The 27,982-nt window shown below is 37.8% G+C and overlaps 2 protein-coding genes across 2 annotated transcripts in view; both read right to left on the bottom strand.

Moving 5' to 3' along the window:
• LOC107719622 (tight junction protein ZO-3-like) overlaps window positions 1-9,748 on the bottom strand; it is an 18,530-nt gene extending 8,782 nt beyond the window's left edge. Inside the window, exons 1-20 of the mRNA XM_016527103.1 lie at window positions 9,600-9,748; window positions 7,657-7,713; window positions 6,592-6,710; window positions 6,316-6,418; window positions 5,933-6,200; window positions 5,753-5,856; window positions 5,488-5,677; window positions 5,140-5,209; window positions 4,971-5,065; window positions 4,713-4,794; window positions 4,164-4,255; window positions 3,907-3,991; window positions 3,307-3,410; window positions 3,138-3,207; window positions 2,353-2,429; window positions 1,144-1,231; window positions 976-1,055; window positions 797-869; window positions 494-558; window positions 342-405 (exon numbers count right to left, since the gene is read on the bottom strand). Of these exons, the coding sequence (XP_016382589.1) occupies window positions 342-405; window positions 494-558; window positions 797-869; window positions 976-1,055; window positions 1,144-1,231; window positions 2,353-2,429; window positions 3,138-3,207; window positions 3,307-3,410; window positions 3,907-3,991; window positions 4,164-4,255; window positions 4,713-4,794; window positions 4,971-5,065; window positions 5,140-5,209; window positions 5,488-5,677; window positions 5,753-5,856; window positions 5,933-6,200; window positions 6,316-6,418; window positions 6,592-6,710; window positions 7,657-7,713; window positions 9,600-9,623 (1,910 nt within the window). The 5' untranslated portion in view covers window positions 9,624-9,748. The remainder of the gene's footprint in view (window positions 1-341; window positions 406-493; window positions 559-796; window positions 870-975; window positions 1,056-1,143; window positions 1,232-2,352; window positions 2,430-3,137; window positions 3,208-3,306; window positions 3,411-3,906; window positions 3,992-4,163; window positions 4,256-4,712; window positions 4,795-4,970; window positions 5,066-5,139; window positions 5,210-5,487; window positions 5,678-5,752; window positions 5,857-5,932; window positions 6,201-6,315; window positions 6,419-6,591; window positions 6,711-7,656; window positions 7,714-9,599) is intronic.
• Window positions 9,749-18,420: 8,672 nt separating this feature from the next.
• LOC107719621 (protein strawberry notch homolog 2-like) overlaps window positions 18,421-27,982 on the bottom strand; it is a gene marked incomplete at its 5' end in the record, with an annotated part of 10,513 nt that continues 951 nt past the window's right edge. Inside the window, 20 exons of the mRNA XM_016527102.1 lie at window positions 18,421-19,559; window positions 19,683-19,873; window positions 19,956-20,032; window positions 20,164-20,295; window positions 20,457-20,549; window positions 20,907-21,001; window positions 21,089-21,232; window positions 21,359-21,430; window positions 21,519-21,627; window positions 21,722-21,793; window positions 23,519-23,631; window positions 23,892-24,027; window positions 24,111-24,242; window positions 24,343-24,464; window positions 24,578-24,763; window positions 24,852-24,934; window positions 25,198-25,295; window positions 25,378-25,554; window positions 27,251-27,404; window positions 27,493-27,716. Coding sequence (XP_016382588.1) covers window positions 18,757-19,559; window positions 19,683-19,873; window positions 19,956-20,032; window positions 20,164-20,295; window positions 20,457-20,549; window positions 20,907-21,001; window positions 21,089-21,232; window positions 21,359-21,430; window positions 21,519-21,627; window positions 21,722-21,793; window positions 23,519-23,631; window positions 23,892-24,027; window positions 24,111-24,242; window positions 24,343-24,464; window positions 24,578-24,763; window positions 24,852-24,934; window positions 25,198-25,295; window positions 25,378-25,554; window positions 27,251-27,404; window positions 27,493-27,716 — 3,213 coding nt within the window. The remainder of the gene's footprint in view (window positions 19,560-19,682; window positions 19,874-19,955; window positions 20,033-20,163; window positions 20,296-20,456; window positions 20,550-20,906; window positions 21,002-21,088; window positions 21,233-21,358; window positions 21,431-21,518; window positions 21,628-21,721; window positions 21,794-23,518; window positions 23,632-23,891; window positions 24,028-24,110; window positions 24,243-24,342; window positions 24,465-24,577; window positions 24,764-24,851; window positions 24,935-25,197; window positions 25,296-25,377; window positions 25,555-27,250; window positions 27,405-27,492; window positions 27,717-27,982) is intronic.

Below are 27,982 nucleotides of genomic sequence, written 5' to 3'. Positions count from 1 at the left end.
TTTGCTTACCAGCTCGCGCACATCAGCTATACAGGCATTAATACTGAATATTTTATATTCATTGCATACATATACTTCGTAGACATCTTTAATCTCTAATAACTCCATTCTGCTGTCTGTTGTCGGTGTTTCTTTGTCTGAATATGGCACTTATCACATGCTGTGAGGTATCGGCGTTTGGTATCGGGGCATTTTAACGAGTACAGGAGCTCAGTATCGGGCCCGATACCAGTATCGTTATCGGTGCATCCCTAATAATATTAATGATTATTATTTCCTCTTAATTTTGGGGTGAAACATGACTCTCTCATCTGCACACAAAGAAACATTAAATTTCTCACCCCAGGTTTGGTGTTGGCACTGCATCTGGAGGAAGTGAATAAAGTGGCTCCTCTACAGTTTTTGCTGAGATAAAACAGTTACAGTTTAGTACTCAAGTCACTCGATAGTTTGCAATGCATTATGGGCATGCTTTTAGACTGCTGACACTCACAGCTCAACGTGGTGTGGTTGGGAATGGACACGTTAGAACGGAGAGTGCCATTAGCACGTGGGAAACTGAAAGAGAGTCAGTATTCACTTTTACACAGTGAGCCACTATGATTAGTATAATGTCTTAAGGAATTGTTTAGTGGCAACCAAGGTGTTTGTTGACTTAACTTTAACCGAAACACACTGTTGTTCTTAACGCTCATGGAAATTGACTCATACTTTCCCAAAGCCTGTTTCAATATGACATAATTTGCTATTGTAAGTATGGATTATGTAAATATAGGTCATAGGAGGAGTTCCTAACCTGTGCTCGCGGTTGTGGCTGGGACTCTCAGATCTCCTGACAGGTGATGGGGCCCTTTCTGATTCAGAGGAATCTGGCGAACGAACCAAAACGACAATAAAAAAAAAAGATTCAGAAATATTCAGGAAACATAAGGCAACATGCAGGGCATCTTTTTCCAATAAATGCATTATATAGACCTTCAGGTGGTGGTCTGGCTGGAGCGGCTCTGAGTGAAAAATCCTGTCGCCTGTTGATGATCGGCGCTTGCATTTCAGCTCTGAGACAAAACAATAATGCAAAACAATATGTCACATTTATATGCACAATAATAACATAAAAAAGAAAAGAGCACGAGTATCTCTTACCCTGGTCTGCTTCTGGAGTTTTTACTGAATGGAGACTGTGTTCTCGGAGGAGAGTTGTTACTTGCATCTGATTCAGATTCTGAGGGAGCTGATTAAATATGCAAATTACAGAGTATTATGGGTTATTATTAGCAATTTGGAGATAATTTAAAATGCAAATAGAACTAGTTAAAATTCAATTAAATAGCTAATGACATATTTAATATGAATTTAATAACAAATGAATGTGATGAATATCATGTATTGTGTAAATACTGTGTAATGTGTATGAAAGATTAACAGAACTGACAGTAATTTACACATTAATATTTAATTAACAATGTACACACAAATATTTCATGTTTAAATAAATATTTGTCATGCATGAGATTGAGGAACAAAAAAAACTGAAAGTATTTTCATGTCATCAAAATGTAAAAATGTATATGTATTTATATGTAATTTATGCATTTATGGAAAATGAATGCGCAAATATTAATGTGTAATGTGTATGAACAATTAGAGAATTTACAGTAATTTACACATTAGTATTTGAATAATAACATTTTAATGTACACATGGATATTTAAATATTTAATATCTACACTCTGATATTTAAATATATATACATTAATATTAAAAATATATATTTTTCATACTTAAGGTTGAGTTACCAAAAAAAAAAACGACAAATTATTTTTGTCATGAAAATTGAAAATGTATATATTTAAAAGTAATTTATAAATGTATGGAAAAGTAATGTGTAAATATTAATGTGTGATGTATATGAACAATTACAGAATTTGCACAAAAATATTAAGAAAATCCTGTATAATAATATACACAAATGTTTAAATATTTAATATTACCATTTATTATTTACACATACATTTTTTAAAATATTTTTTTATATTTAAGATTGAGGTATGAAAAATGATCAAATTTATTTTCATGCCATGAATATATAATATTTATATATTGTGGAAAAATAATATGTAAATCTTAATGTGTAACGTGCATGAATACTAATAGAATTTACACATTAATATTTAGAAAATAAAGTATAATAACATACACAATATTTCTACATATTTTACATTCATATTTATTATTTGCACATTAACATTTTTGTCATGTTTCATATTTAATAGTGAGATACAAAACATTTATTTTCATGGCATCAATAGTTCAAATTTAACCTGGAATATTCTGTTTATGATTGGCTCGTACCTCTCTGTACAGGCGTTGAGGGTTTCGCCCATTTTGGGGGATCCATTACGGGGACTGACATGACCTCAGGTGTCGCCCTGCAAGAGAAAGGGGAGATGGAAGGGTGAGAGAAAAAAGGAAGACGAGGGGACACTTAATTATGCTCGTCCGTGAAGTGAGTGGGAACTAATGTAATATCATTGATGATTAGGAACAGGGGGAGATATTCACCTCAGGGTTTCTATGGGTCTCTCTCACTGAATGGGGTGGACTATCCATATCCATAAGTGACTATACGGTCAAATTTAAGTCCCAAAAATCCATGATTCATATGGACAAGCAGAAAATACTACAGTAAACTTATCAAAGAGATCATTAGATCCATATCTATGATACCTTCAACTCTATTACACCACTGGATGTGCAGAATATGCCTTTATATATGCTGTTTATGGTATTAGGTGGATAACTTGATTGCATACTTATAAATTTAGATCTTAGATTCAAGATTATCTACATCTTAGAAGCAATATGTATAGTGACATAAATCAACATACTACAAGCGAAAACTCAGGTTGATTTGGTGTCTTTTATTTTAAAAGATCACACATACCACATTTTCAGATATCACAATGAAACAAAAATACATGATTGTACACAAACATAATGAAACAAAAAACATAAAGCAAATTAAAAACAAAAGAACACACTTTTTTCTCATCGTGTGCAGATAGATGATCGGCCCTACTGAAAGAGCCCGATGAGAGTTGATTTAAAAGTGGCAGCGATGCCTCCCTCATGTGTACCTGTATCTATTGCGGGATTCCTGTCTGCGTTGAGGTCCGGTACTATCGTCCGATTCAGACTCTGATGCAGCTGTATAGAAAACACATGCTCTTGAATGAGTCTGCTAGAATGGCCACAAAAATGGGACACAGAATTGAAACTAAAGTGTGCTATGGGGTGAAAAGTCACCTCTGGGTGGAGGCCTGTAAGGAGACGGCATGCGGCGAGGGAAATCCTGAGACATGCTAAGAGAGGAAGACTTCATGCCTGGAGGAGGAAGATCGGGAAGCACCCTGGGAAAAGAGATATAAAGAGGCAATGAAGACATTTCTAGTTCAGTAGTCGATATATCATTGAAAACTTGTGAATTAATAAAGGGTGACATGCATGTTTGTGAATCGCTAAACCAAATATGTCCAAACCTGTCCCTAGAGGACCACTATCCTGCAGGGTTTAGCTCCAACCCTAATTAAACACTCCTGAACCAGCTAATCAAGGTCTTCAGACTCACTAGAAACTTCTAGGCAATTGTTTTGGAGCTAAACTCTGCAGGATGTTGGCCCTCCAGGAGCAGGATCGGACAACCCTGCACTAATCTTCATGAACATCATCCGGTCTGATAATAGTTTAAAGAACGGAACTGGTTGGGAATAAGAACAGATTTTTCTGTTTCCAATCATACTTGAGATATACCAGTCTTTTAGCCAATTCAACAACTTAGCGATATTGAAAATGTGCTTAAGAGTTCATTTGGATTGGGTGTTTGCTGCTCTTGATGTGCACTCATACTTGTATCTGGAGTGATTTTCAGGTCTGGGACTCTCACGCTTTGGGGGCGGAGAGGCGCTTCGGTCTGAATCTGACTCTGAAACAGCTGGTCACACAAAACAAACAGAGTTAAGTTATTGAGATTGTATCATTGACAACATTTATGCAAATCATTAACTGAATCGCCATAATTCAGTAAAGTCTTTAATTCCAGAGCTGGTTTATATGTAATATGGTGAAATCAGCTATACTGTGTGTCGGAGCGATTTGAGGCAGACCTCTGCGAGGCTGAGAGGCAGTGGAGGAGTTCCAGTTCTGGGTGACGGGTGAGGCTCGAGGGTTTGGCAGCGCAGAGATCCCGGAGAGAACCCTGAAACAGACAAACTAACATGTGAGCCATGCATCTCACTTAAACAAATAGCAGCTTGAAAAAAACAAAAAAACAAAACACAAAACAAGCAAACAAAAATCCAAGCAGAAAAAAAGAAAAACTGAAAAAAACCCAGACTGAAAAAAACAAACAAAAATAAGATAAACTGCAAAACAAAACAAAAAATCCTAAAATAAAACAAAAAATAAAACCAAGAATAAAAGGCAAAAAACACAGATAGAAAAATAAAAAACAAACAATAGCAACAACAATAGCAAAACAAACAAACCCTAATAAATAAATAAATAAATAAAATAAAAAGTTTGTTTCATTAAGTTTCATTATTATTTCTGAACAAAACAAATTAAATACAACATTATATATAACTATGGTGCTGCAGAGCCATAATTGTCTACATGCATATGGGGCCAATAAATTCACGCAAAGCCATATTTACTTGTATCGGTCTCTGTTATCGAGAGTGCCATGTCTTGACGATGGAGGCGAGTTGCTGCGGTCCGATTCAGACTCTGAGGGAACTGAACAAAAACCAAAGCATCATTCAGCCACTTGCACATACAACAATGGGCAAAGTACTAAGGTCAAAACCTCTTGGCCATGATAATCCACTATGTAAAATCAATCTGACAACATTGTCATGGTTTTATGTGTTTCATGAATGAGAACCAATGAGTTTTGTTCAACTAAGACTCACCTCTGCGAGGGGGCACTGACTGGGCGGGTGGTCTTGTGAGTGTAGAGCGCAAAGGGGGCGATTCACGTGGTTTTGACACAGGATCGGCACGATTTCTGCAGATCAGTGAGCTCTGTTAGTGAAAAGATCATTTAACTAAATGAGATCAGGTTAGAGTTGAGATGTTTACCTGCGAGAACGTCGGTCTCTTGGACGGGATGTACGGTTTGTGGGGGCGTCAGAATCTAGGTCTGAGATTTCTTCAGGCAAAAATTGAAAAGTAAATATTAAAACCCACATCAATAGAGTGCTGCAAAGATGGCGTATTTTTGTAGGCCAAAACATGGACATTTTTTAGCAGTTCTGGCTCCATCGTTCTGAAGTCAATGGGGAAGAAAAAAAATCCTATTGGGTTTTGTTGAGGGAACCAAGATGATGCCAACCGGGTTGGATTACAAAAATACGTCATCACTGCAGCACTCTATAGTATGTGATACGGCACAGATCAGCTACGTGCTGTAAAAACATCTACTCCTACCATCCAGCTCCGAGCTACTGTCTTGCCGCCTCTCGTCGGCACTGTTTTGAGGACTGTCCTCCACTTCTGGAATGCTGACGAGGAACTTTCTTTCATCCCTCAACACCAACATGGTCAGTTTACCTCTAGACTTCTCCACCAGGTGCTTGGTCTCCAGCAAGGACAGATTTTCTGTCGTCATGCCGTTAATCTAAACCAGAATTTTCAAAAAGATTACACAACATCTGCATGCATTGGAACGGTTTCTAAAGAACCAGCTCTTCACCTTCAAAACAAGATCTCCTTCCTGAAGGCTGCCCTCTTTGGCAGCCAGACCAGTGGGAGTCATGTGTTTGATGAAAATCTGACTCCCCAGCTTCATTCCGTACTCTACAGAGAGAAACATGTCAAAATCTTGGCAAGAACCACTAATAATTATACAATGCAAAGCCACTGAGATTCTGACCATCTGTGGGTTTTTTCTTGATCAGGGTTGTTCTGACGGGTTTGTCTTGCACATCCTGATTGGGAAGTCTCTTGAAGCCGGACATGATGGGAAGGTCGTGACCGTTGCGGTCAGGTGTCACGCTTCGAGTTCGTCGGTTACGGCTGGTGTCTGTGTTGCGCTGACCCCTCCTCTGTGGCATTTCGTCATCTAGTATGTTGGATTGTGAGGCAGAACGAGTAGGTCTGTTGCTCGAAGGGATCTGAACTGTGCGTGGCCTCTTTACAGTCTACAAAATGAACGAACAGTGTAATTTTTTTATTTGTAAAGTTACTAAATTCAGTTCAAATGCATAGAACATGCATAGAACATTCAAGAATGCTTTTGGCAATGTTTTCACTTACAATGTTTGCAATTTTCCCGCACTTCCTCAGATTTTGAATAGTGTAAAGTGAGGTGACGTTCTCCATCGAAACGCCATTCACCATAACTATCTGATCTCGTGTCCTGCGGGCAATTAATCACGTGAGTCTCTATCACAAAAATCATCTGCCAAATATGTTTGACTATGTTGGTTTTTCCATCTTGCACACAAACATGACAGGTCGGACAGGATTAGACAGGATCTGTGGGAGGAAGTAGTGTGGGTCTGAATGCAGGGGAAGTGGACGTGTACTCACTGAAGACGACCCATGGCGGGGCCGCTGGGAAGCACATCAGAGACCATCACTGCTGTGTCCCCGTTTACGGGCTTGTCAAGCCCACCTGAGACCGCAAAACCAAAGCCGACCTTGGAATCCTGCAAACAAAAGAATAGACAAATAAAAGAATGGATGCTCAAACAAAAAAAGAATGACAGAACAATAAAAAAAAGAATGAAATAAAATAAGAAATGAATAAAAAAAAGTAAAGAACAAACAAAAAAATAACGAAAGAATAAGAGAAGCAAAGAAACAGAATGAAACGAACAAAAGAAAGAAAGAAAGAAAGACAGAAAAAGAAAGAGAAATATCAAATGAACAAAAGAAAAACAACAAAAAAGAAAACAAATGAGTGAAAAAAAATGAAAGAATGAAAAACAAAACAGAAAAAACTAAAAAGAATGAAATAAATAAAACAAGAATTAACAAATGAAAAAAATGAAACAATGAAAGAAAAACAAAAACAAAAGAAAAACAAATAATCAAAATGTGTTCAAAATAAAAGCAACAATCAAAAGAGAACAAAAACAAAATGACAAACAAAAAACAAAAGAACTAAACAAAAGACAGAATAAACAAAATAAAAAACAAATGAAAAGAATGAAACACACACATAAAAAAAGACAAAAAAATATATAACAAAAGAAAATCAACAAAAAAAAAACAAATTATGAAAGAAGAAATACAAAACAAAACACAAAAAAATCAAATGGATGAATAAAGTACTTCAAAAATACAAAAGAATAAAAAAAAAAACATAGTAAACAAACAAAAAATGATTGGATGAAGGCAGCTTCTTTCTATACTGAAATGCACCACATGACCCCAAACTTGGCATTCCAAAATTTCGGGTGTGTCCTAGTGACGGGTGGAAACAACTCTTACGACAATCATGGTATCACTATTGCTCACTAAACTTTCAATCCATCTCAACTTTCAATTGTTGGGGAAACTCTACACCTGCCGTCATGTTCTCTGACAACCTGTACAGAGCTCGATAAAGGTGTGGCTAAAGCGAAAATAATCCCTCAATTCGCAACTTACTTTTGATAACGTGACCGTGTGCTGCTCCCATATTGTCATCTCCTCCATGACTGCTTTCTGAAACGAGAAAGAAGAGGTTACATTTATTTGTGCAACATCAAGCAAACAGCAACAAAATATCAACATTTACAAAGCTACCACACAAATATCTGTTCAGATGAAAAGCACCAGTTTTTGAGGGCCTCACTTCTTTTTGAAGGTCCAGCACTCGGCTGTTGTTTGTCAGCACAGCCGAGCATGAGAGGGAATGGCTCTAGCTGAGCATGCTCCCACCTGCGGAATTCCTGCCATACAGGTACGTGGGGGCGGAGCCAGCACGTGACATCAGCGATACCCGACACTTCCTCACCAACGGCTCACCAAACCAATAAACAGTCTGACAATACACGTCTCTCAGGAGGCATTCACTGAGTGGCTAAAATCACTGGCATGCCATTTGATTTTGAAACCGACCACTGGAAACTTGCCAACATATGATGACCTAAATTACAAATACTCGTCAATCATGACTGGTAAAGTTATTATCAGTACCATACCCTATTCTGAAGTTCATGTTTAGTACGGCTGATGCAAGTTAGTTAATAATGAGCAATGAATTGTAAAATTTGCTGAATTTTAATATCTAACATTTGATTTCAAGTCAAACTGTTTTACGTATCCCCAAACAAAGACCTGTAACCATGCTGTGAGAGCGGTTTCTATTGGACTAGAGAATTCCTGGAATGTTTCCCATGTTTTTACTGGCCGGTGTTGGCAAGCAAAGGTCAGAGAGAGTGTCTGTTCACAAACCAAAACAAAATTAACACATCTATACCACTCATTTTTTTCAGAAAATATAAAAATCTAGGTGTGACATTGTGACTGTCCCCTAAAAAAAATGCACAAATATTATATAAATTGATGAACATATTTCATATATGAACACAAAACTATAAAAACTATGACTACACAGGACACTAGTATTACTTTGAAATTGCGTAGATTTCTGATATGAAACAAACTATGACTACTGTCGATGACACCAGCGATAGTCATAAAGGAAGTGGCTCACACCGAGGAAAGCAGGGATGCAAATATCAGAACTACTCTTTTCTAGGAAACTCCCTTCATAGAATATGTTGGACTCTAACAGTCCAGTGTTCCTACACCTGTTCTGACATACTACTACTACTGAGTCTGACTATGCTGTAGTTTATGATTATATTAAACACATCACTGCACAGAGCCTTACCAACACAAAGCTAATGGGTTACCAGACTCAATTCATTTATGTGAACTTGCATAAACCTAACCAGCACAATCTTCGAATCATATGGACTTTTCTGTCATTTTAGAGCTTGACAGCCCGAGTCCCAATTCACTTTCATTATATTAAAAAAAGAGCAGCTAGGTCATTCCGCAGAATATCTCCTTTTGTGCTTTACAGAAGAAAAAAAAAAACAGTCATGAGTTTGAAAAGACATGAGGGTGAGTAAATGATCACAGAAATGTCATTTTTGGGTGAACTATCCCTTTAAGGGTCATAGCTGCTAAGTCACATGTTAGCGTATAATAATGAAATGTAACAATGTACAACATGTAGTAAAAAACAGTGAGTAAGCATCTAGAAAATGACTGAAATCACAACCCTGCCTATGAGGAAAGCACATGACTCCTGCAATTAGTGTACTACAATACAAATAAGTACACTGACTGTTTGCCAGTTTATCATATTCAATCTGTACGTAATTAAGGCTATTTTACTATAACACCCTATAACAGTAACAAAAGCCTCAAACTATACAGGTTTGAGCCCCAGTAAAGCAGGTGCAAGTCAGTATTTATAGTCTCGTCTGTGTAAAGCTGTTATTACATGGCTCAGATGACACATTTCGCTGTTTAGTAAACTTAAGAAAGCTAATGTTAGGCACATTCAACTGCTAGCATAAACAACTAGTACTTACCGTCCCTTTAAATCTCACTTCCATTTCCACCAGACAGAACTAAACGTGACAGGCTACCTTATTAGCATAGGAAGGTAAACAAAGCAGGGTATCCAAAATATTGGAGGAAATATACTATCTCCATTTTTGGAGATGCATGCACCTGACAAGTAGTTAATGTGGAAAAAAACAAACTGTGTACGAACCCCCACCTGAGCCCAAAGAAAGCTCCACCCACTAGTTCAACGAATCCTTTGGTACTTTTTGATATTTACTGTCCCTCAAGGAATTAAGGAGGAACTTGGATCTCTAGGTGGGGCAGTCTCCATTCACTGAGACAATGCCACCTTATGAAGACTATTGATGGATAGAGAATGGTTTATTTAAGGTTTCATAATCCAGACTTGGTATCCAAGGCATCGAAAACCCCCCCAAAAAATTCCCAAAATGCCCTCAAATATTTTGAGAATGTCCTCCGATAACAAGCCCTCGAGTTGCTAAAGGAAGCTGATGAGGTTACACTGACAATCATTACCCGGCCTGTTAATGTTTCATCTGACACTGAAGGTTTCTGCATATGTTGGGCTTGATGAAGCAGAACACAAACACTAACGCTAAGCATGTGGGTCAGTGACATTTAGCATAAATTTCCACAATCAGTGTTATTTTAGTATTATTTATATAATATTACAGTATTTATTACTATTTTGAATTTTATTTTATATTTCCGGTTTTCATTTTCTTTTCAGTTTTACTAACTTGTGTGCTTTTGTCTTTTGGATGAGCTTTTCTTCAATATTTTTATTTAGCTTTAATACAATTTTATTTAAGTTATAGTATTTATTTCAGGAAGTTGCCAAAGCAAAATCTCTCATTTCCAATACGTTTTTTAGGTTTAGTATAGTTATAATTTATATTATTTCAGATTTATTTCAAACACCAAAAAACTTTTTTTTTTAAAATTATTTTTAGATTAGTAAACAATATTAACACTGTCCAGAATGGAAAAAATAAATAAAAATAAGAATAAAATAAGACAAATTCTTAGAAATGTAGTGTTTGTATTCATGTTGGTTTCATATGGTTTTGAAGAACTTTTATATCATTTTCAACAAGTTTCAATTAAATGAAAAAAAAATGTGAACAAGTAAAAAGCAAAAACATACTTTCCTCATACCTTGAATACACGTGAGCGTATACAATCATTATTTTTTTTTTTAATTAACAAAAATATATTTCATGATAAAAAGTTAACTTTGTCTTGTCAATGTCAGATTTGTATTTCATAATACAAAAATCTTTTAAAAATGAACTTGAATTCAGAAATTAAAGACATGCACATCATGTGTGGGATGTAAAGGAATGTTATGAATCGTATTTCTAACATATTTCAGAATAAGTTATTTCAGACACAAAATGAGCATTGAGCCACCACTTTCTTCTGTGCAACATAAAAGATATTTAGAGAAATGTCAGTGTTTTTTCTCTCTCTCTCCATACAATGGAAGTTAATGGTAACAATAACGTTCACGTCATACTATCTGTTCTGCAGAAGAAAGAAAATCATACAGGTTTGAAACGACATGAGGGTGAGTAAATGATGATAATTTTAATTTTTACGGTGAACTGTCCCTTTAAGTCAACCATCCCTATAGCAAACACACAAAAAACCAAAACACATAACATGCTAAAAACCACTCTGAACACCTTAGCAACAGCATAGCAACAGGAACAAAGTATAGCTACCAATGGAATACAGCTGGATTTCCCATATCAAAGATGTGGGCTTCATCTCTGTGGTTACATAAAAATAAATTTAGGAAGTGTCCAAATCGAAGCACCCTTTTTCCAAAAACCCAAGTGTGGTCATCTTACTGGAATCATTTCACGCCCTCAGGGCAACAGTCTTGACAGGAAATGCAGGAGGTATGTACTAATGTCAGATGGTGTTGTGCAAAGGTGTGCCCCCTCAAACATTATCTGGAAACGCTTTCATAATAGGAGACCACATGTTTCTGGTGGTCCAGCCCAGTTCTTTACAACTATTTACATGAGTTGTTCTGCATCATAACAGAAAACATAAGGAAACAAAGAACATAGGAGATGTTTCGACACACCCGCCAACAGGGAACATTCCCAGAACTTTAGGTAACGTTCTGGCAAAGTTCCCTCAAAGTCATGAATAAACATTCTTCCGGTAACATTAATAGAATGTTAATTCAAAGTGATCTGGTCTTTAATAACATTCCCGTAACTTTTGCAAAACGATAAACAAACTTAATGCTTTCTCTAATGTACGCATAACCAAGAAAATCAATTTTACAACATTTAATGTAGGGCTTTTCTGACAAGATGCGCGTTAAATATCGCATGCGATTTATCGTGCAGCCCTAATTTAATGTCTTGAACATTCGGATAACTTAATGGGAACTTTAGCAAAATGTTCTTAAAACATATTTTTGTTAGCAGGGCAGTTTGGCCTAAACCTTTAGACGTCAACACACCTCAGTTTCAGAGAAACTCATACAACGACAATTAAAGGACTGAATACAGTTGATGGGAATACTACACTAACCATGCAAAAACAGAAAAACGTCTTTCAAAACTATATCTTTGGCTCAGACATGTGAATAGCATCACTGAAGAGAAATGGGGATATACTGTAAGGGAAAGCTGCGTCTCGAAACCACAGTGAAACTACAAAGCACGCATTGACTCAAATGAGTGGCAGAACCAGTAGAGCCAGATTAGGCGGAGTTTACTGCAGCACTGTTTCAATCATTGGTCTCATTTCAGCGAATCGGTTCTTTCGAACAGAAGTTCAGAAACCACCTCCTCTCTGCAAACGCGCTATGTAAACTTATTGTGGGCCTATCAGTCATATTCTTGGATGACTCTAAAACCGGTTCTCGGCTCATTACGAGTCAGAAAATGACCCAAAATTCCTAAAAACGGTTCGCTGTTCTGTTCAGTTCACTCGAGAATCCCTTTTTCAGTGCACTAATTCAGTAGCCTACGATTTCGGTACGCGTACGAATCGTTCAGACAGGATTTGTGAACTGGCTCGACATGTTCATTAAAAAGATCCGATTCAAAAGAACTATTCGAAAGAATCGGACATTGCTATTGCTTAGTTTATGAATTTTTTAAAATTAACAACGGTTCTCATAATATAACAGATAACCTAAATTAAAATGAACCGACATTCACATTTAATAAGTCAGAATTTTTAATGGCTAAAAACATACAATATTACGGTTCGTTTTCTAAATGAAACCATATGTTCACAAGACAGTGGTTCAAAATTGAGGACATAGGCTATGTTTAGGAAAAGACTTATTAAAATAACGATTAACAATGTTTCTCATATGAATGAGACATATTAAAGTGCATCAACATTATTCACATTTTGCCGTCAACAAATACGAACTTTGCTAAAAACAAATAATTTTACGGTTTAAGTCAGACTTTAGAAACAGAAAATGCTCAAAACTGTGGACCAATAAAGTGTCTTTAGCAAAAACAATCTGGCAACACATAGCTCTAGCTACACGAACTCACCTAGAGAAGTAGAAACATGTATAATCTAAAATCTGATCTAAAATACGAGCTGTAAATTCAGAGACCACACGAAGCAGGTTGTGTTTACACAATGCCGCCAATTATTTACCATTTCGCCGTAATTTCCAGTCAAACAGCTTACATTTCAGCAAAATGTGAAATGACTCAGGCCAACACAACAAAGCAGCAGGAAAGAAAAACACTGGACTCACCTTATTATGTGTCTGCTTTAAAAACGAAAGCTAATATTCACAGTTAATTCCGTATTGGAGGCCTTACAGGGCCTGGCACCTGCAGGTTTCTAATAAGGTTTCGTTATATTTCCCAGCATCTATACAGCACCTGCTCGTGTACCTGTAAGCATGGGGGAGGAGTTTAATACAGGTAGGTTGGGCAGATTCGTCACGAAGCCAGTTATTATACCAAACACTACACTACAGTGTCATTTTCATCTTATTTTCCGTTTTGTCACACCAAATGGCTGTGGGATGCATAGTGTCAAAATAAAATACGTTGAGAACAAGTCTCTAAAAATGTGTTAAAATAAGACAAGATAGATAATTCGAGGCTTCATTTCTTTAGTAATACCTACTGTGCTATAAAAATATTTTTAGATTTTTTTTCTTTGTTATTTTGTCTAAAAATACTTGTATATGCCTGAGAAAATATTTTTCATTAGACGATTAGAGTAAAATAATTCCGTACCCTACACTATAGCGCCATCAGTCGGGAAGGCGTGGTCACACGCCTGACTGAAGTGCGTTAGCTGCTGCTAGTTTTCCTCAGTGAATACATTGACTGTCCCTCAAGTAAACACGATTCCAACCCCAAAAATAAGTTAAGATTCTTTCAAATAATAGGAAGAGTATATATATTACGCAAAATAGCAGGCTACCACGAAATGCTTTGTTGTACCACCGTATTTGCATTTGCAGGGACTACACTGCAAAAAATGGCTTATCTTACTTAGTATTTTTGTCGTTTCTAGTCAAAATATTTAAAAATTCTTAAATCAAGATACTTTTACTAGATAAGCCAAATGACTTAAGATATTTGGTCTTGTTTCCAGGGGGGAAAAAAACTAAATTAAGTGCATTTTGCTTAAAACAGGTAAAATTATCTGCCATATTTTACTTACCCCACTGGCAGATAATTTTTTGCAGTGTAGTAGCCAGTCTTTTCTAAGACTAAACTTAACTTGATGGTCTTTGGTGTCAAGGGTAATACAAAATGGTATATCATTTTAATTTAGTTACAACATTTCATACACTTACAAAAGGTACAATGGTGTTACCATGTTTCTTGACATTGCCACCAAAACCATGATGGTAACACTATGGTATCATTTGAAGTACCTTAGAATCATTAGATCAACTGTTCTCAACCAGAGGACAGGTGACCACTAGGGGCCTTAGTAAACTTCCAAAGAGCCACAATGTCTAGTAAAATGTTTATAGGCCTATTAATTAATATTTTAATATGTAAACATTAATAAATTAATATGTAAACATACAAAGCCACTGAAAAAAACAACAACATATTTATATACTTCTGGAGAAAAATCAAGAAAAACATCAGCTAAGTGCTCTCAAATTAAGATGCAATAAAATTATTAATTTGTAAAATTATTTTCCTTTAAATATCATCATCAGTAAACTACAATTTTTGTATTGGCAACATATAGCAATACAACAATAATTTTAATTAATTTACCAAAAATAATCGCACAACAAACTCCATAATCTGAACATTTTATTTTTTGCCTTGTTAATAACAAAGTTTGTAATATGTTCCATTCTTTAGATACAAGTAGAAAACAATTTCTTTAAGAAACAGTCAAAAGGCACAATTTGTTTTTTTTTGTTGTTGTTTTTTTTTTTTTTTTTTACAATATATACAATTGGATCTAGATTATAAATAGGCCTATAGAAAGTGACAAAAGCATAAGAACACAGGAATAAAACGGTTCAAGATACATATAGTCAGTAGCATGTTTTTCTTTCATAGCAATAAATTACGTAAAAGCCATATTGATATAAAAGCAAAGCCAATGAATCGAGATGTTTACAGAATTGAACATTCCCATGAAGGGCTATGAGCAAACAAACATGGCAGCACTGGATCACAAACCAGACAGAAACTCATTTATGCTGTTTTAGTGCAAATCATACACAGAGCAAGTCAAATGGATTTCTATTTAGTAACAGAGACTAATTTGACTTTGTCCCAGTTTCATGGCCTCATCGTATAGTGCTTTCATTGTGTAAAATGCTTTATTAGAATGCATAACCGAAACTTAAGTCACATGTTCATCTTACTGGCTGTTTTTAGAGAGGCACTGAGAAAACTAAATGGATGCACTATAATATCATGGAACAATTCAAATTCTTGAACGAGTATGTAACAACAATATGCAGGAGAAAGAAATTACATGTAATTTCACATAAAAATTTTCAAGTGCAAATGTGGCTGAAAGAATCTCCCTCAATGAAAAGAATAAAATAAACTGTGCAGTGAATATGCAATAATGGCTAAATAAATAATATTTAATATGTGTCAATGACAGGATTTTACATACAAGACAAACCATATCTTTACGCAGACATTAAACATTTGGATATATTTGATCTAAATTAAATAAAAAATCTTTAACTAATTGAACATAAATTTCATCCTGAGATAGGGAGTGGTTTTAACACCATAGAGCCATGAATTTATGAAGTGAATATTTGGGTTTCAGTTCGATATTAATATCTCTCTATTGCTGTGAAAATATTTAAGAATGTATCAACTGCATAAAGAATGAAGATAAACAGAAAAAAGGAACAAAATATTCAACCACCCAGTGCAGCAGAGCAATGTCAATTGCTGTCTGCACAATTACAAATATCATAGTATCAATAAAACAAAATATAAACAATAATCTAAAACATGTCCCTTTCAAATTAAATAAGAATAATCAAGTAATCGTTATACACCTTACAATTATTTAAAACATTTGACAATGAATCTATTAAATAAAGGGCTTAAATTCAACTAGATAAAAGTTTGACTGTACCAGGGATGCCTTTCGCATCGCATCAAATGATGAAATCTTTTTTTTTTATTTCTTTTTTATCCACTCTGGATTGTAAGGAAGGAAGAACTTTTTAGTTTCTAGGTCACAATGAAAATATTGTACTAACAAAGGGACTAAGTGCTACTAAATGCCTTTTGGATGGATGCACTATAATATCATGGAACAATTCAAATTCTTGAACGAGTATGTAACAACAATATGCAGGAGAAAGAAATTACATGTAATTTCACATAAAAATTTTCAAGTGCAAATGTGGCTGAAAGAATCTCCCTCAATGAAAAGAATAAAATAAACTGTGCAGTGAATATGCAATAATGGCTAAATAAATAATCTTTAATATGTGTCAATGACAGGATTTTACATACAAGACGAACCATATCTTTACGCAGACATTAAACATTTGGATATATTTGATCTAAATTAAATAAAAAATCTTTAACTAATTGAACATAAATTTCATCCTGAGATAGGGAGTGGTTTTAACACCATAGAGCCATGAATTTATGAAGTGAATATTTGGGTTTCAGTTCGATATTAATATCTCTCTATTGCTGTGAAAATATTTAAGAATGTATCAACTGCATAAAGAATGAAGATAAACAGAAAAAAGGAACAAAATATTCAACCACCCAGTGCAGCAGAGCAATGTCAATTGCTGTCTGCACAATTACAAATATCATAGTATCAATAAAACAAAATATAAACAATAATCTAAAACATGTCCCTTTCAAATTAAATAAGAATAATCAAGTAATCGTTATACACCTTACAATTATTTAAAACATTTGACAATGAATCTATTAAATAAAGGGCTTAAATTCAACTAGATAAAAGTTTGACTGTACCAGGGATGCCTTTCGCATCGCATCAAATGATGAAATCTTTTTTTTTAATTTCTTTTTTATCCACTCTGGATTGTAAGGAAGGAAGGACTTTTTAGTTTCTAGGTCACAATGAAAATATTGTACTAACAAAGGGACGAAGTGCTACTAAATGCCTTTTGGGATCAATAAACCAATCAGCTAACAGATTGTTACCGTTCTGTCTTATTACATTGCGAGACAGGGGACAGCAGGACAGACTGTTCTATTTTAGAACAACAGAGAGACAGCTGCACAGGTAAGTTACGCTCTCCTACTAGCACACTGTTTCAAGGCCTGATAAATAAAGGCAATAAATACATTACAAACATCTGCACGTGAACGGTACAGGAGTATGTGTTTACGTCTACATTCCACTGTCTGTTCCAAAGGCACATTTCAACAGTAGCCTGTTCTCTTGCTCCTCAGGAAAAGTGTTTTGTCTAAAAGAAGTTCATCATGGAAATGTAAAGCTGATGATTGCCCAATGCAAAACAAAACTTAAGCTCCTTGCCGAAGTGAACTTTGCGCTATGTCTTGCATATGTGAGGTTTGTACAACTTCAGCTAGGCCAACATGGAATCTGTGGCCACAAAAAAAAAAAGATCCTACAGAAAGAAGATACTTGAGGCACCATTCGGGGTTCCTTTTGGTCGGCACATTGGTAGAACCCTTTGGAGAACCTCAAGGCACACTTTCAAAATGGAGAGTCAGTAATGTTTTATAAGGAATGTACAGCCAGTTCCTTTAGTAACTCTAAAGAAAGTTTCTCCAGTGGCCCCTTTATAAAAGAAAGCCTTTTGGGGCACTTAAAATATATACTGAAGACCTCTCAGGACTCAAATCACATTTGAGGCACCTTTAAAGGTGGCTGGTGCTTCCCCGGAGGGTTCCTGCAACGAGGAACCAAAATGGTACCTCAAGTGTCTTTTCATTTCTGCATGCTCCATCTTGAGCAAAATCTTTAAGCAAAATATACTGTACGATGTGGTATGACATAACCTAAACAAACCTTAAATCGTTTTCACTCTTGGTAAATCAATACTCTTTAAAGCCCCAGTGTATAAAATTCCGGATGTTTAAACTGGGATGACAACCTCGGTAACTATCCATAGTATGGAGACAAAATGTTTAGGAACACCAGACTTCCTCCCATCTTATGAAGCAGAATCTCATGCTTGTGGAACCGAGGCCAGTGGCGGAGCAGGACGCCGGCAGTGGTCAGACTACAGCCCCGCGTGTGTGTGCGCGTCTACAGGAGAGTCCGACTGGAAGGATCTCACTCGGGTTGTGGGTACTTAATGACAGACTGCCGTGATTCTGTTCCACCTTGCAGCTGCATGCTCCATCTTGAGCAAAATCTTTAAGCAAAATATACTGTACGATGTGGTATGACATAACCTAAACAAACCTTAAATCGTTTTCACTCTTGGTAAATCAATACTCTTTAAAGCCCCAGTGTATAAAATTCCGGATGTTTAAACTGGGATGACAACCTCGGTAACTATCCATAGTATGGAGACAAAATGTTTAGGAACACCAGACTTCCTCCCATCTTATGAAGCAGAATCTCATGCTTGTGGAACCGAGGCCAGTGGCGGAGCAGGACGCCGGCAGTGGTCAGACTACAGCCCCGTGTGTGTGTGCGCGTCTACAGGAGAGTCCGACTGGAAGGATCTCACTCGGGTTGTGGGTACTTAATGACGGACTGCCGTGATTCTGTTCCACCTTGCAGCATGTTGTTCAACACCTCTCGTACGTTTATGATGGCTTCAGAGCTGCAGTGGCTGTTGGGTACTGGGAGCATCTGCTGGTCCGTAGGGGAGAGAGAGATGCGCGACAACAAGGAAGATGATGAAGGTGGTGTGAGTGAGTGAGTGAAGTTGGACAAGGAAGAAGAGGAGGAATTTGACAAGACCATGGGTACCGACAAAGGTGCATCTGAGGAGGAAGAGGCAGGGGCAGTCTGACTAGGGGGTGTTATAAAGGAGTTCAAAGACAGTATCATGTCTAACAGTTCTGTGTCCCGTGCTGAACTGCTTTCCTGTGTGGCCTGGCTCTCCTGCTGTGGTTGTTGCTGCTCTTGAATAAACACTTCAAGGTTAAAGTCGTCCACCATAGGTTCGGGTTGCCTGGAGAGGTTGTCTACACCCAGGTCAGCTTGAGTGCGAACTTGGGAGGAGGGCGAGGATCTTTGAACCGACAAGTCCAGGATTTCTTCCAAAGGGTATTTTATGGAAGGGAACGAGGGGAAGGAGATGTACGGAGTGGGTAAGCTGGCCAGGCTGGGATTTGGCAAAGATGAGGTGAACAAATTTTGGGAGAAAAACTGACGCTGTGCCATCAGCCTCTGTTGCTCCTCAGCCTGACGCTGCTCCTGAGCTTGCTGCTCCTTCTCTCGATGTCGCTGCTTCACCTCTGCATCCATCCTCACCAACTCCTGACGCACCTTTGACATGCAGTTCTCTGGGATTTTAATACCTAGGTTGAAGAGAGAACATTAATTACAAGATGCCGCCTTCTTTCAAACGACTGCAGTGGTTTTGTTGAACCTACAACCTTTTGGTTTGGAACTCCTCAGGAAGGGTTAACGGGTTGACTCACCAACTTGTTTGCTGCTGTCTTTGGTTTTGAGCCGGACAATTTGGAGAATGCTGGAATTGGTGATGTCAGCGACCACATCAGACACACGCTTCCAAACGCGGAGCAGAGCGCCACACAACATGTGATACTGACGCAATCGAGTACCCATTAAGCACTCCTGACCCTCCTCTACCTTCTTACACCTCCCGTTCCTGCAGGAAACATGCATACACGTTAAATCCTCTGAGCTCAGTTTGACTAGTACCAAGTCAGAAGTCTGGAAGGTTTTCTCACCAGTTAGCATGACTACATTTCCTGAAGGAGAAAGTGAACTGGTTTTCCCAGCTATCTTGTGCCTCCTCTGGAGTGACCTGAAGCAAGGGGAGAAAACATCACTTAAAAACAGTGTCTTCAACCTATATTGCTCACTAGATGTCAGCAGAGACGTTTTCCACACAGCAGGTTCTGATCATTACATTTATGATGAAGAGTTTGAACACACCTTGTGGTATTTTTGTTGAAGGTTATCAAGGCTTTCCGTTTGGGCCTGCTTGCCGATGTTTGGTTTGTAGATGATCATGTTGTGCTCCTGGCCCTGCACGGCTAGCAGCACGCATGGGTAGTTACCTCTCAACTGCAAATGAGACAGGCACAAACATGTTCAACTCTAATGACACATGAACCCTCCTTCACCCCTGAACAGAAAGGTTCTTCCAAGGAACCATCTTTTCTGTGTTACTACAAGGAAACTACATGCAAATTTGGAAAGATGAGATTTTTTGCTCATATACTCACTTTATGGGATAAATAGAAGCCTTCGTCCGGGTTGCTGAGAGTTTGGGCCTTCTGGAGAGCCTCCAACCATGTCATACCTCTATCTACACTTATCTGTGCAACAAAACAAACAGTTCTGTCAGAGATAATGCTTGTCAGACATGTCCACAATGGTTGGACTAGTGTCCAACATGTCCTGGCTATGACTGGATCCCAAATTTATGAGAAAAAGGTATCGCAGTGTGGTTTATTCTCGGTCAAGGAACTGCTTACAGTAATGGCTGTTAAACCAGTCCTCATTGCATAAGCTGTCAAAATAAACTTTGCTCTTGGTGGAAGGGATGATTAGCATGTTTTGTAGTGTATGTCACACATGAAACTCGTGTGCCTTAGGCATATTTTCTGAGCTCTGCCATTAAAGAGTTGTTTTGTTTGAACCTCTGCTTCTACTTAAAAAAAAAAAAAACTGACCTTATATAGGATAACTTGACCATCTTGAGGGTTTCCCGCCGTTAGAAACTTCTCCTGTGTTTCCTCATAAATCTGGTCATTTCCTGGTGCCAGATCTGAGAGAAAGCAGAAATCTTCATGTTGTCATCTAAGCAGATTAATGCAACTTAAAGTACCACACCAACAGAAGAAGTGCTGCTTACCCAGTATTCCCATATCATATTTGCCCTCTTTCTTGTCCTTTTCGATCAAGTAGTCGAAATTGTCCGTAAAATACTGGAAGAGGGAGTTCTGTTTGTGCACCTCCAGGCCCAGTATCCGGTTGAGGAACTTGGTGATATTGCAGTCTGAAACAACATGAAGTCACATGATGTAGGGAAATATGTGGATGTGTGTGATTAGCATGTGAAGAAATGTGTCAAGTGTGGACAAAACAGATAAGATATGCAATATGTCTCTTGTGGAAACCTTACCTTTTTCAGTGTTGATGCCCAAGCGTGAATTACTGCATAGCATGCCTACGTCCATCATACCGTGCTTCATGTCTAAGATTAGAAAGCATTGGTAGCTTTGGTGAGATTAAGGTTCTAGCTGATCCACATCTTAACAGAATAATGCACAGAACCGGTTTACCTCTGAAGAACATGGAATCGCCACCAGGATAGTCATTTGGAGGGGGTACCTTGCTTTCAATCTGACCAAGGATGGCTTTGGTAATCTTATCTAGAGCTTTGGTGCCATACTATGAGGAACAGCCAAAACAGACCACGGGTTAGTCCATGATTTATCTGAGTATTTTTAGCAGTGTCATTGTTCTATATCAAACAGTTACTCACTTTATTTTCAAAGTTGTACTTGCTCAGGTCTCTAGACTCTGTGGCCCTCCTGTCACCATGAGTCAGAGCTCCCTGTGAAAAGCAAACACATAGGTTAGAAATGTCAGGACCAAAGTAGTGATTTGAACGTAAGGTTTTAGGTATATGAGAAGTACGGAGTAGAAGTGGAGTGAGGAGAGAATTTTTTTTTTTTTTTAAGTCCCAATATTGTTCCAACACATTAATGGCCCATAATTTTAAGAACTCACCATGTGAAACACAGTGTTTCTAAACTATTTGCAGTCAGAACAAAAGAAAGATTTTGTAAACATTATTTGAAAGAAATTAAATAAATTAGAAAAATACAAATTATGCAAAATCCACTTTTACATGGTGTTTGGACATATATGTGTGCTAGCAGTGTGTGAACACAACCACCCTACAATAATAAAAATCCACCCACTCCTTATTTTTTAATCCCCATTAAAACAAATCAGTCTCATTAGGCATGCCGTTTTGATTCTCTGAGCATTGTGATGTCACATTGTTTAGGCCCCGCCCATGGTTGCTGACTGACACCGCCGTATTAGCAGAGCCCCGCACACAATATCTTCACGCTAGAGCATTTAAAAGCAGCATTCAAGTTAGAAATTAACTTATTAAAGCTATAGAAGTTATTCGGTCAAGAGCAGTGAGTGATTTTCTGTTTTTATTTTATTGTTTGGGTCATATAGTATAGGTACTGCATATTACGCTGTTGTCACTTCATACACAGATCTAATATAAGCATGCAATTTCTTTCCCAGCTGTTTACCTTTACAGACATAACTGACTGTTTTTGTAACATGTTTTTAACATAACCTTGTGTATTTGACAGTTTAAGAGTAATAAGACATGAAAGAGAACTTAGTTTAGTGCTCACATGCTGTGTGACAGTTGCTTTCTGTGTGCGCTCAGAAAACACTATATCAGAAGTTTAAACTGATACGGCTTTAAAACGCATGATTTCAGCGCGATATACACAATAATCAAAACCAAACAGATGTTTTTTGGCAGAGTATTTGAGGTACCAGCTGTAAAGGCACAGCCCTATCCTGGAAAAGGGGGCGGGGAGAAGAAGCTCATTTGCATTTAAAGATACATGCACGAAAACAGCATGCTTCTGCTTCCTCTCAAAATAGGCATTTTCAAAATGATCTAATAAATTATCTGTGGAGTATTTTGAGCTGAAACCTCACAGACACATTCTGGGGACACCTGAGACTTATATTACATCTTGTAAAAAGGGGAATAATAGGTGCCCTTTAATTATATAACATGTTAATGCAAGCAAAAACGTGTAATAAAATATGTGACCCTGCACCACAAAACCAGTCTGAAGTCGCTGGGGTATATTTGTAGCAATAGCCAAAAATACATTGTATGGGTCAAAATTATAGATTTTTCTTTTATGCCAAAAATCATTAGGATATTAAGTAAAGATCATGTTCCATGAAGGTATTTTGTAAATTTCCTACCGTAAATATATCAAAACTTAATTTTTGATTAGTAATATGCATTGCTAAGAACTTCATTTGGACAACTTTAAAGGCGATTTTCTCAATATAGTTGTATCTCGACCAAATATGGTCCTATCCTAACAAACCATACATCAATGGAAAGCTTATTTATTCAGCTTTCAGATGATGTATAAATCTCAATTTTGAAAAATTGACACTTAAGACTGGTTTTGTAGTCCAGGGTCACATATATGTAATTACAATTTTTAAAGTACTGAGAAATGGAAACAAACTAGAAGTTAGCATGTCAAGAACGCACCAGGCTCTCCAGCCTCTTTGCCACGATGGACGCAAATCGTCGCTCGCCTGCCAGTTCGGAGATTAGGAAGATGTACTCCGGTGCCGTGACCTGATTGGAACGATGAGTACGACCTGAGGAACAGAACGTTTTATCAGCTAGTTGTTTTGGTACAGTGACACTCTTTATGGGAAGAGAGCTTTGATGACAAGGTTAGAGGCTGTGGAATTATTGACGCCATGTTGGGTGTTGACAGTGTAACCACTTTTCAACAGCATCGAAGCACTTGTGATCTAGCCTGGAGATGGTAGACTGTCCCACTTAGAGTAGACAAAATAACTAGTGCATGGCCACAAACTTAATAGGTAGACATAAGGCAATGCTGCCGACTCACCAAACTGCTGGATGGCCCTGTCCGCACTCCAAGGCAGCTCCAGGGTCATGTGAACCCTCCGACACTGATTCTTCACCCTTCTGTCAGCTTGAAGTGAAATCCCAGAACTGGCCGCTTCTGATATGATGGCTACCAACTGAAGGGAGTAAAGCAGAGTGTTACTGGATGGACCAAAGGAATCGGAGCCGAAAGGTTGGTGATTTTCTTTCTGAGATTTACCTTCTCTCCATTCATGAAGCGATCTTTCTCTTTGATGTTGATTTGGTCGATAGTGTGGCCCTGCTCAGCGCGAGACTCATATTGGACGCTGCCGTCAGACCGACGCACCACTCTGCCTTTACGTCCCGTCATCTGGGCGCATAGACATAAAAGATGTTTAGCACCTGGACACAACCTTGTTTTTGAAGTGTAACTATCCTTGGACTATTAAAATAAATACATAAATAATGACCTCTGATACTTGTTCTGGACCTCCAAATTTATCAATGAGCTCATCCAGTGTGTTAAGAGGTAGTTCTTTTCCCAGCTCAGCGATCTTGTTGAGAAGCCCTTGTTTCATCTCCTCTAACCGTGCTAAGAAAGGGTGAAAGCGAAAATCAATTGCTTATGTTTACTTCAAAGGTGCTGTAAGTGACTTTTTTGGGGAGATAATATGAGTTGCACCATATAATACACAGTCAACATACCCATTTGGTAGCTGGTTTGATTGATGAAGATGACATCGTCAGTGTTGTCTTGGACTGAGTCTGGCGAGGAGTTGGAGTCGCTGTCCATGGCGTCAGACTCGGTGCTGCTGTCATCGCTGATGTTGATCACTCCCGCTACATCAGTAATCTGTCGGGGTTGCTTTGGCTGCCGTGCCCGTGGCTTACCTGCGCAAGAACGTTCAATCAAACCATGAGGCCGAAAGCAAAGACAGGCAATGTATGGACAGTGATACTAACACACAACACGACTCACGTTTCCTCTTGTTCCCAGCTCCTTTTTCTCTTCTCTGCTTCTCTGACGGAAAGTGTTTGAGGACCAGAGACTGAAACACACCCCTGAGGAACACACAAACACATTATTGTGTCAATAAGTCGACTAGAAGAGGTGTTTTTGTGTAATGGCCAATAGCTTAAGGAAGTGGTTATTATCAGATGACACTAGGTTTCAGAATGATACATGGCCTGTGAGATGACCACAGTAACATATTGAGAAACCTTTCTATCATTGTGAAACTGCAAGAGCACTACTCTGGAAAGAAGTAGTCATAAGGTGGCCGTATATTTTAGAAAGGTTTCAATGATGCCCAAAATTCACTTACTCGGCAGCAGACACAAATCTGTCCAAGTGTCCGTCGTTTTCGTCAAGGACTTCTCTGGTTCGAGCCTCACCTGTTGACTGTAGCCCTATCACGACACACTAGAGAGAGGAAAAAAAACTGTCAAATGCCTTAGCAACAAATAATAATGAGAGAGAGTTCAGGGTCGCTGATCTGACTGACCTTCCCTGCTTCCAACTCTTTTTTGGCCAGTTCCACCAGGCAGCGCACCTTGGCAGCGATACAGAGGTATTTAAAGAAACGCTGGTGGGATGACCAAAACTGACCCCATAGGGATTTCCTGGAGCTCATGCAGAGTTCGTCAGCGGCCTGCATGAACACGGCCAAAGCTTCCGCCCACTGCAAAGGAGATATCAGATATACGTGTCAGATGTATGTACACAGCAAAGTAACACATTTACAGACCAATTTAGATGGTACTTCATTTAAAGGGACAGTTCACCCAAAAATGAAAATTCGGTCATCATTTAGTCACCATCGTGTTGTTCCAAACCCATACATCCTGGTAACTCTTTTTCATATACTGAAAGTGAATGGGGACTGAAGATGTTAAGCTTCAAAATGACAAAAATGCACCTTTAAAGGTCCCCTGAAATGCTTAGAAACACGCAGGGTTACTCTATGTGTTGACGTCATTTTAACTGAAACAGGAAGACAGGGCGGGACATATCAAGCTGCTCCGCCCCTTTTTAAAATAGCCAATAGCGTTCGTTTATATCACAGCTTGGGCTAGAGCCGTTCAGAGCCGTTGAGCTCTGTAAAGCCGCATTTGACAGGGTATGCCAGCCACAATCTCATCCACATTGCTATAAAGATTTCAGCCGCGGCTTCAGCGTCTATTTTATAGTGTCTATTTTATTTTATAGCGGGCGCTTCGGATTCTAGAGAGCATTTGATTGGACAGAAAGTTTAATGAGAAGCTGAAGTACGATGTGACGTCAAAAAAATTGTTGAGCCATTTTGGCGGAAGTGACGAACGGCAAGCTTTGAATGCTTATATATCTTCTAAATGCGAATTTTGTCACTGTTTTGGAGCACACTGCCTTATAGATAACCTCAAAGTCCGCGTGAACCGGAGGTTGCTGCCGACTTTATTTCAGTGTAGTGACTTATTTCCTTCTGAAACGGAATATTGAATAGAGGGCATGGTTTTATTTTGGCGCTCCTCCTCTCTGTCTCTCACTCATATCAATCTAACAGTTGGAGGGGTGTGTTTAAAAGGATATTCTGCCCAAGCCGTCAAACTGACATCATCAGAGAAGGACTGCCATTCCAGAGCAGAAGCAAATGTTCAGATTTTGATTAAAGATTACCAAGACAAACAATATTTTGGGGCTTGACAGCACTAGTCCATATTCTCTTCCATTTTATGGAAAAGGTCATCCAGAATATTCTTTTAAAATTCAGGTTTAGATGTCAATTAAAATTTTTGGGTGAACTATTTTAATTAATTAATTTTTTTCTGAAGATGGTTCTGTTCAGCGTTTTGTACCTACTGGATAATAGGAGATGTCTTCAACAAATATTATATTCAAATACTTGTTTTCAACATGTACACTACCATTCAAAAGTTTGTGGTCAGTTCAATTTTTTCAAAATCCTAAAAAAATGCTTTCCCAAACACATTAAGCAGCACAACTGTTTTCAACATTGATAATAATAAGAAATGTTTCTTGACCAAATCAGCATATATGATAATATGATCATAATATCATAATATGATTTCTGAAGGATCATGTGACAATTCAGCTTTGCCATCACAGGAATAAATTACATTTTAAAATATATTAAAAGATAAAAACAGTTATTTTAAATAGAAATATTTACAATAATACTGTTTTTAACTCTATTTTTATCAAATAATGGTGAGCATAAAAAATCTTTTGAACGGTAGTGTGCAATCAACAAAGCATAGCCTTTCTTTACTTTAAAGTCTTAAAAAATTTCCTTTGACCAACAGGACTAACCACTAACACACATTAAAGTAGAAGTGAGGGGAATGGCTTGGATTTCAGGGATTCTTCTCATAACTCACAAGTTTAGCAGCTTTGTTGTACACAAGTTTGAAATCATCATCCAAGCTGATCTCTTCTATGCGGAATGAGACTCCTGAGAAGCTGAGTTGGCGTGCGATGTACATCCCGCTGACCTTCATATCCATTGCGACGATCTCCATGGCCCCCACGCCCCTATAAATGAAGAGTACATTCAGATTACATATCCATAAAGGACTGTTTTCATATTTGCCAGCCAACAAGTTCATGCTCCTGTGCAAACCTCTTCTCAATGGCGTGGAGGAAGTCGTCAAAGGTTCTGAAGGGGGTTCCCTCTCCCCAGATCCCCAGACGGCTCATATAGATCATGTTCTTTGGCTCCGAGGCACCTGTGGCACTGGCATACACCACTCTGGCCAGTGGCAACTTGTTCTGCAGATCCAGCACGGCCTTGCCCATCTTTGTGGATGTTGCATTTTTGGCTTTGTGGCATTCGTCAAATATGATCTAAAGGAAACCTACTGTCAAGGGCAAAACCAGCTTCATTGTTCACCCTCTTTTTTTTCCCCCTGAGGTTTATAAAAATAAAAAAATAAAAAAAGTCCAACCGGGGTCGGAAACAGACCCCCAAAGAAGTTGCAATGGGGCAAACAGAAGAAAATAAAAAGTTTTTACAAAATGTATTTTAACTGTAAGAACTAAAATTTTGTTAAAGTAACATGAACATAACAAACATTATACATATTTATATAAAAAAAAAAATAAAAAAAAAA

Source organism: Sinocyclocheilus rhinocerous, unplaced genomic scaffold, assembly GCF_001515625.1.
Source record: "Sinocyclocheilus rhinocerous isolate Xijiao unplaced genomic scaffold, SAMN03320098_v1.1 scaffold1294, whole genome shotgun sequence".
NCBI lineage: Eukaryota > Metazoa > Chordata > Actinopteri > Cypriniformes > Cyprinidae > Sinocyclocheilus > Sinocyclocheilus rhinocerous.
This window is presented reverse-complemented; position numbering and strand designations above follow the sequence as displayed.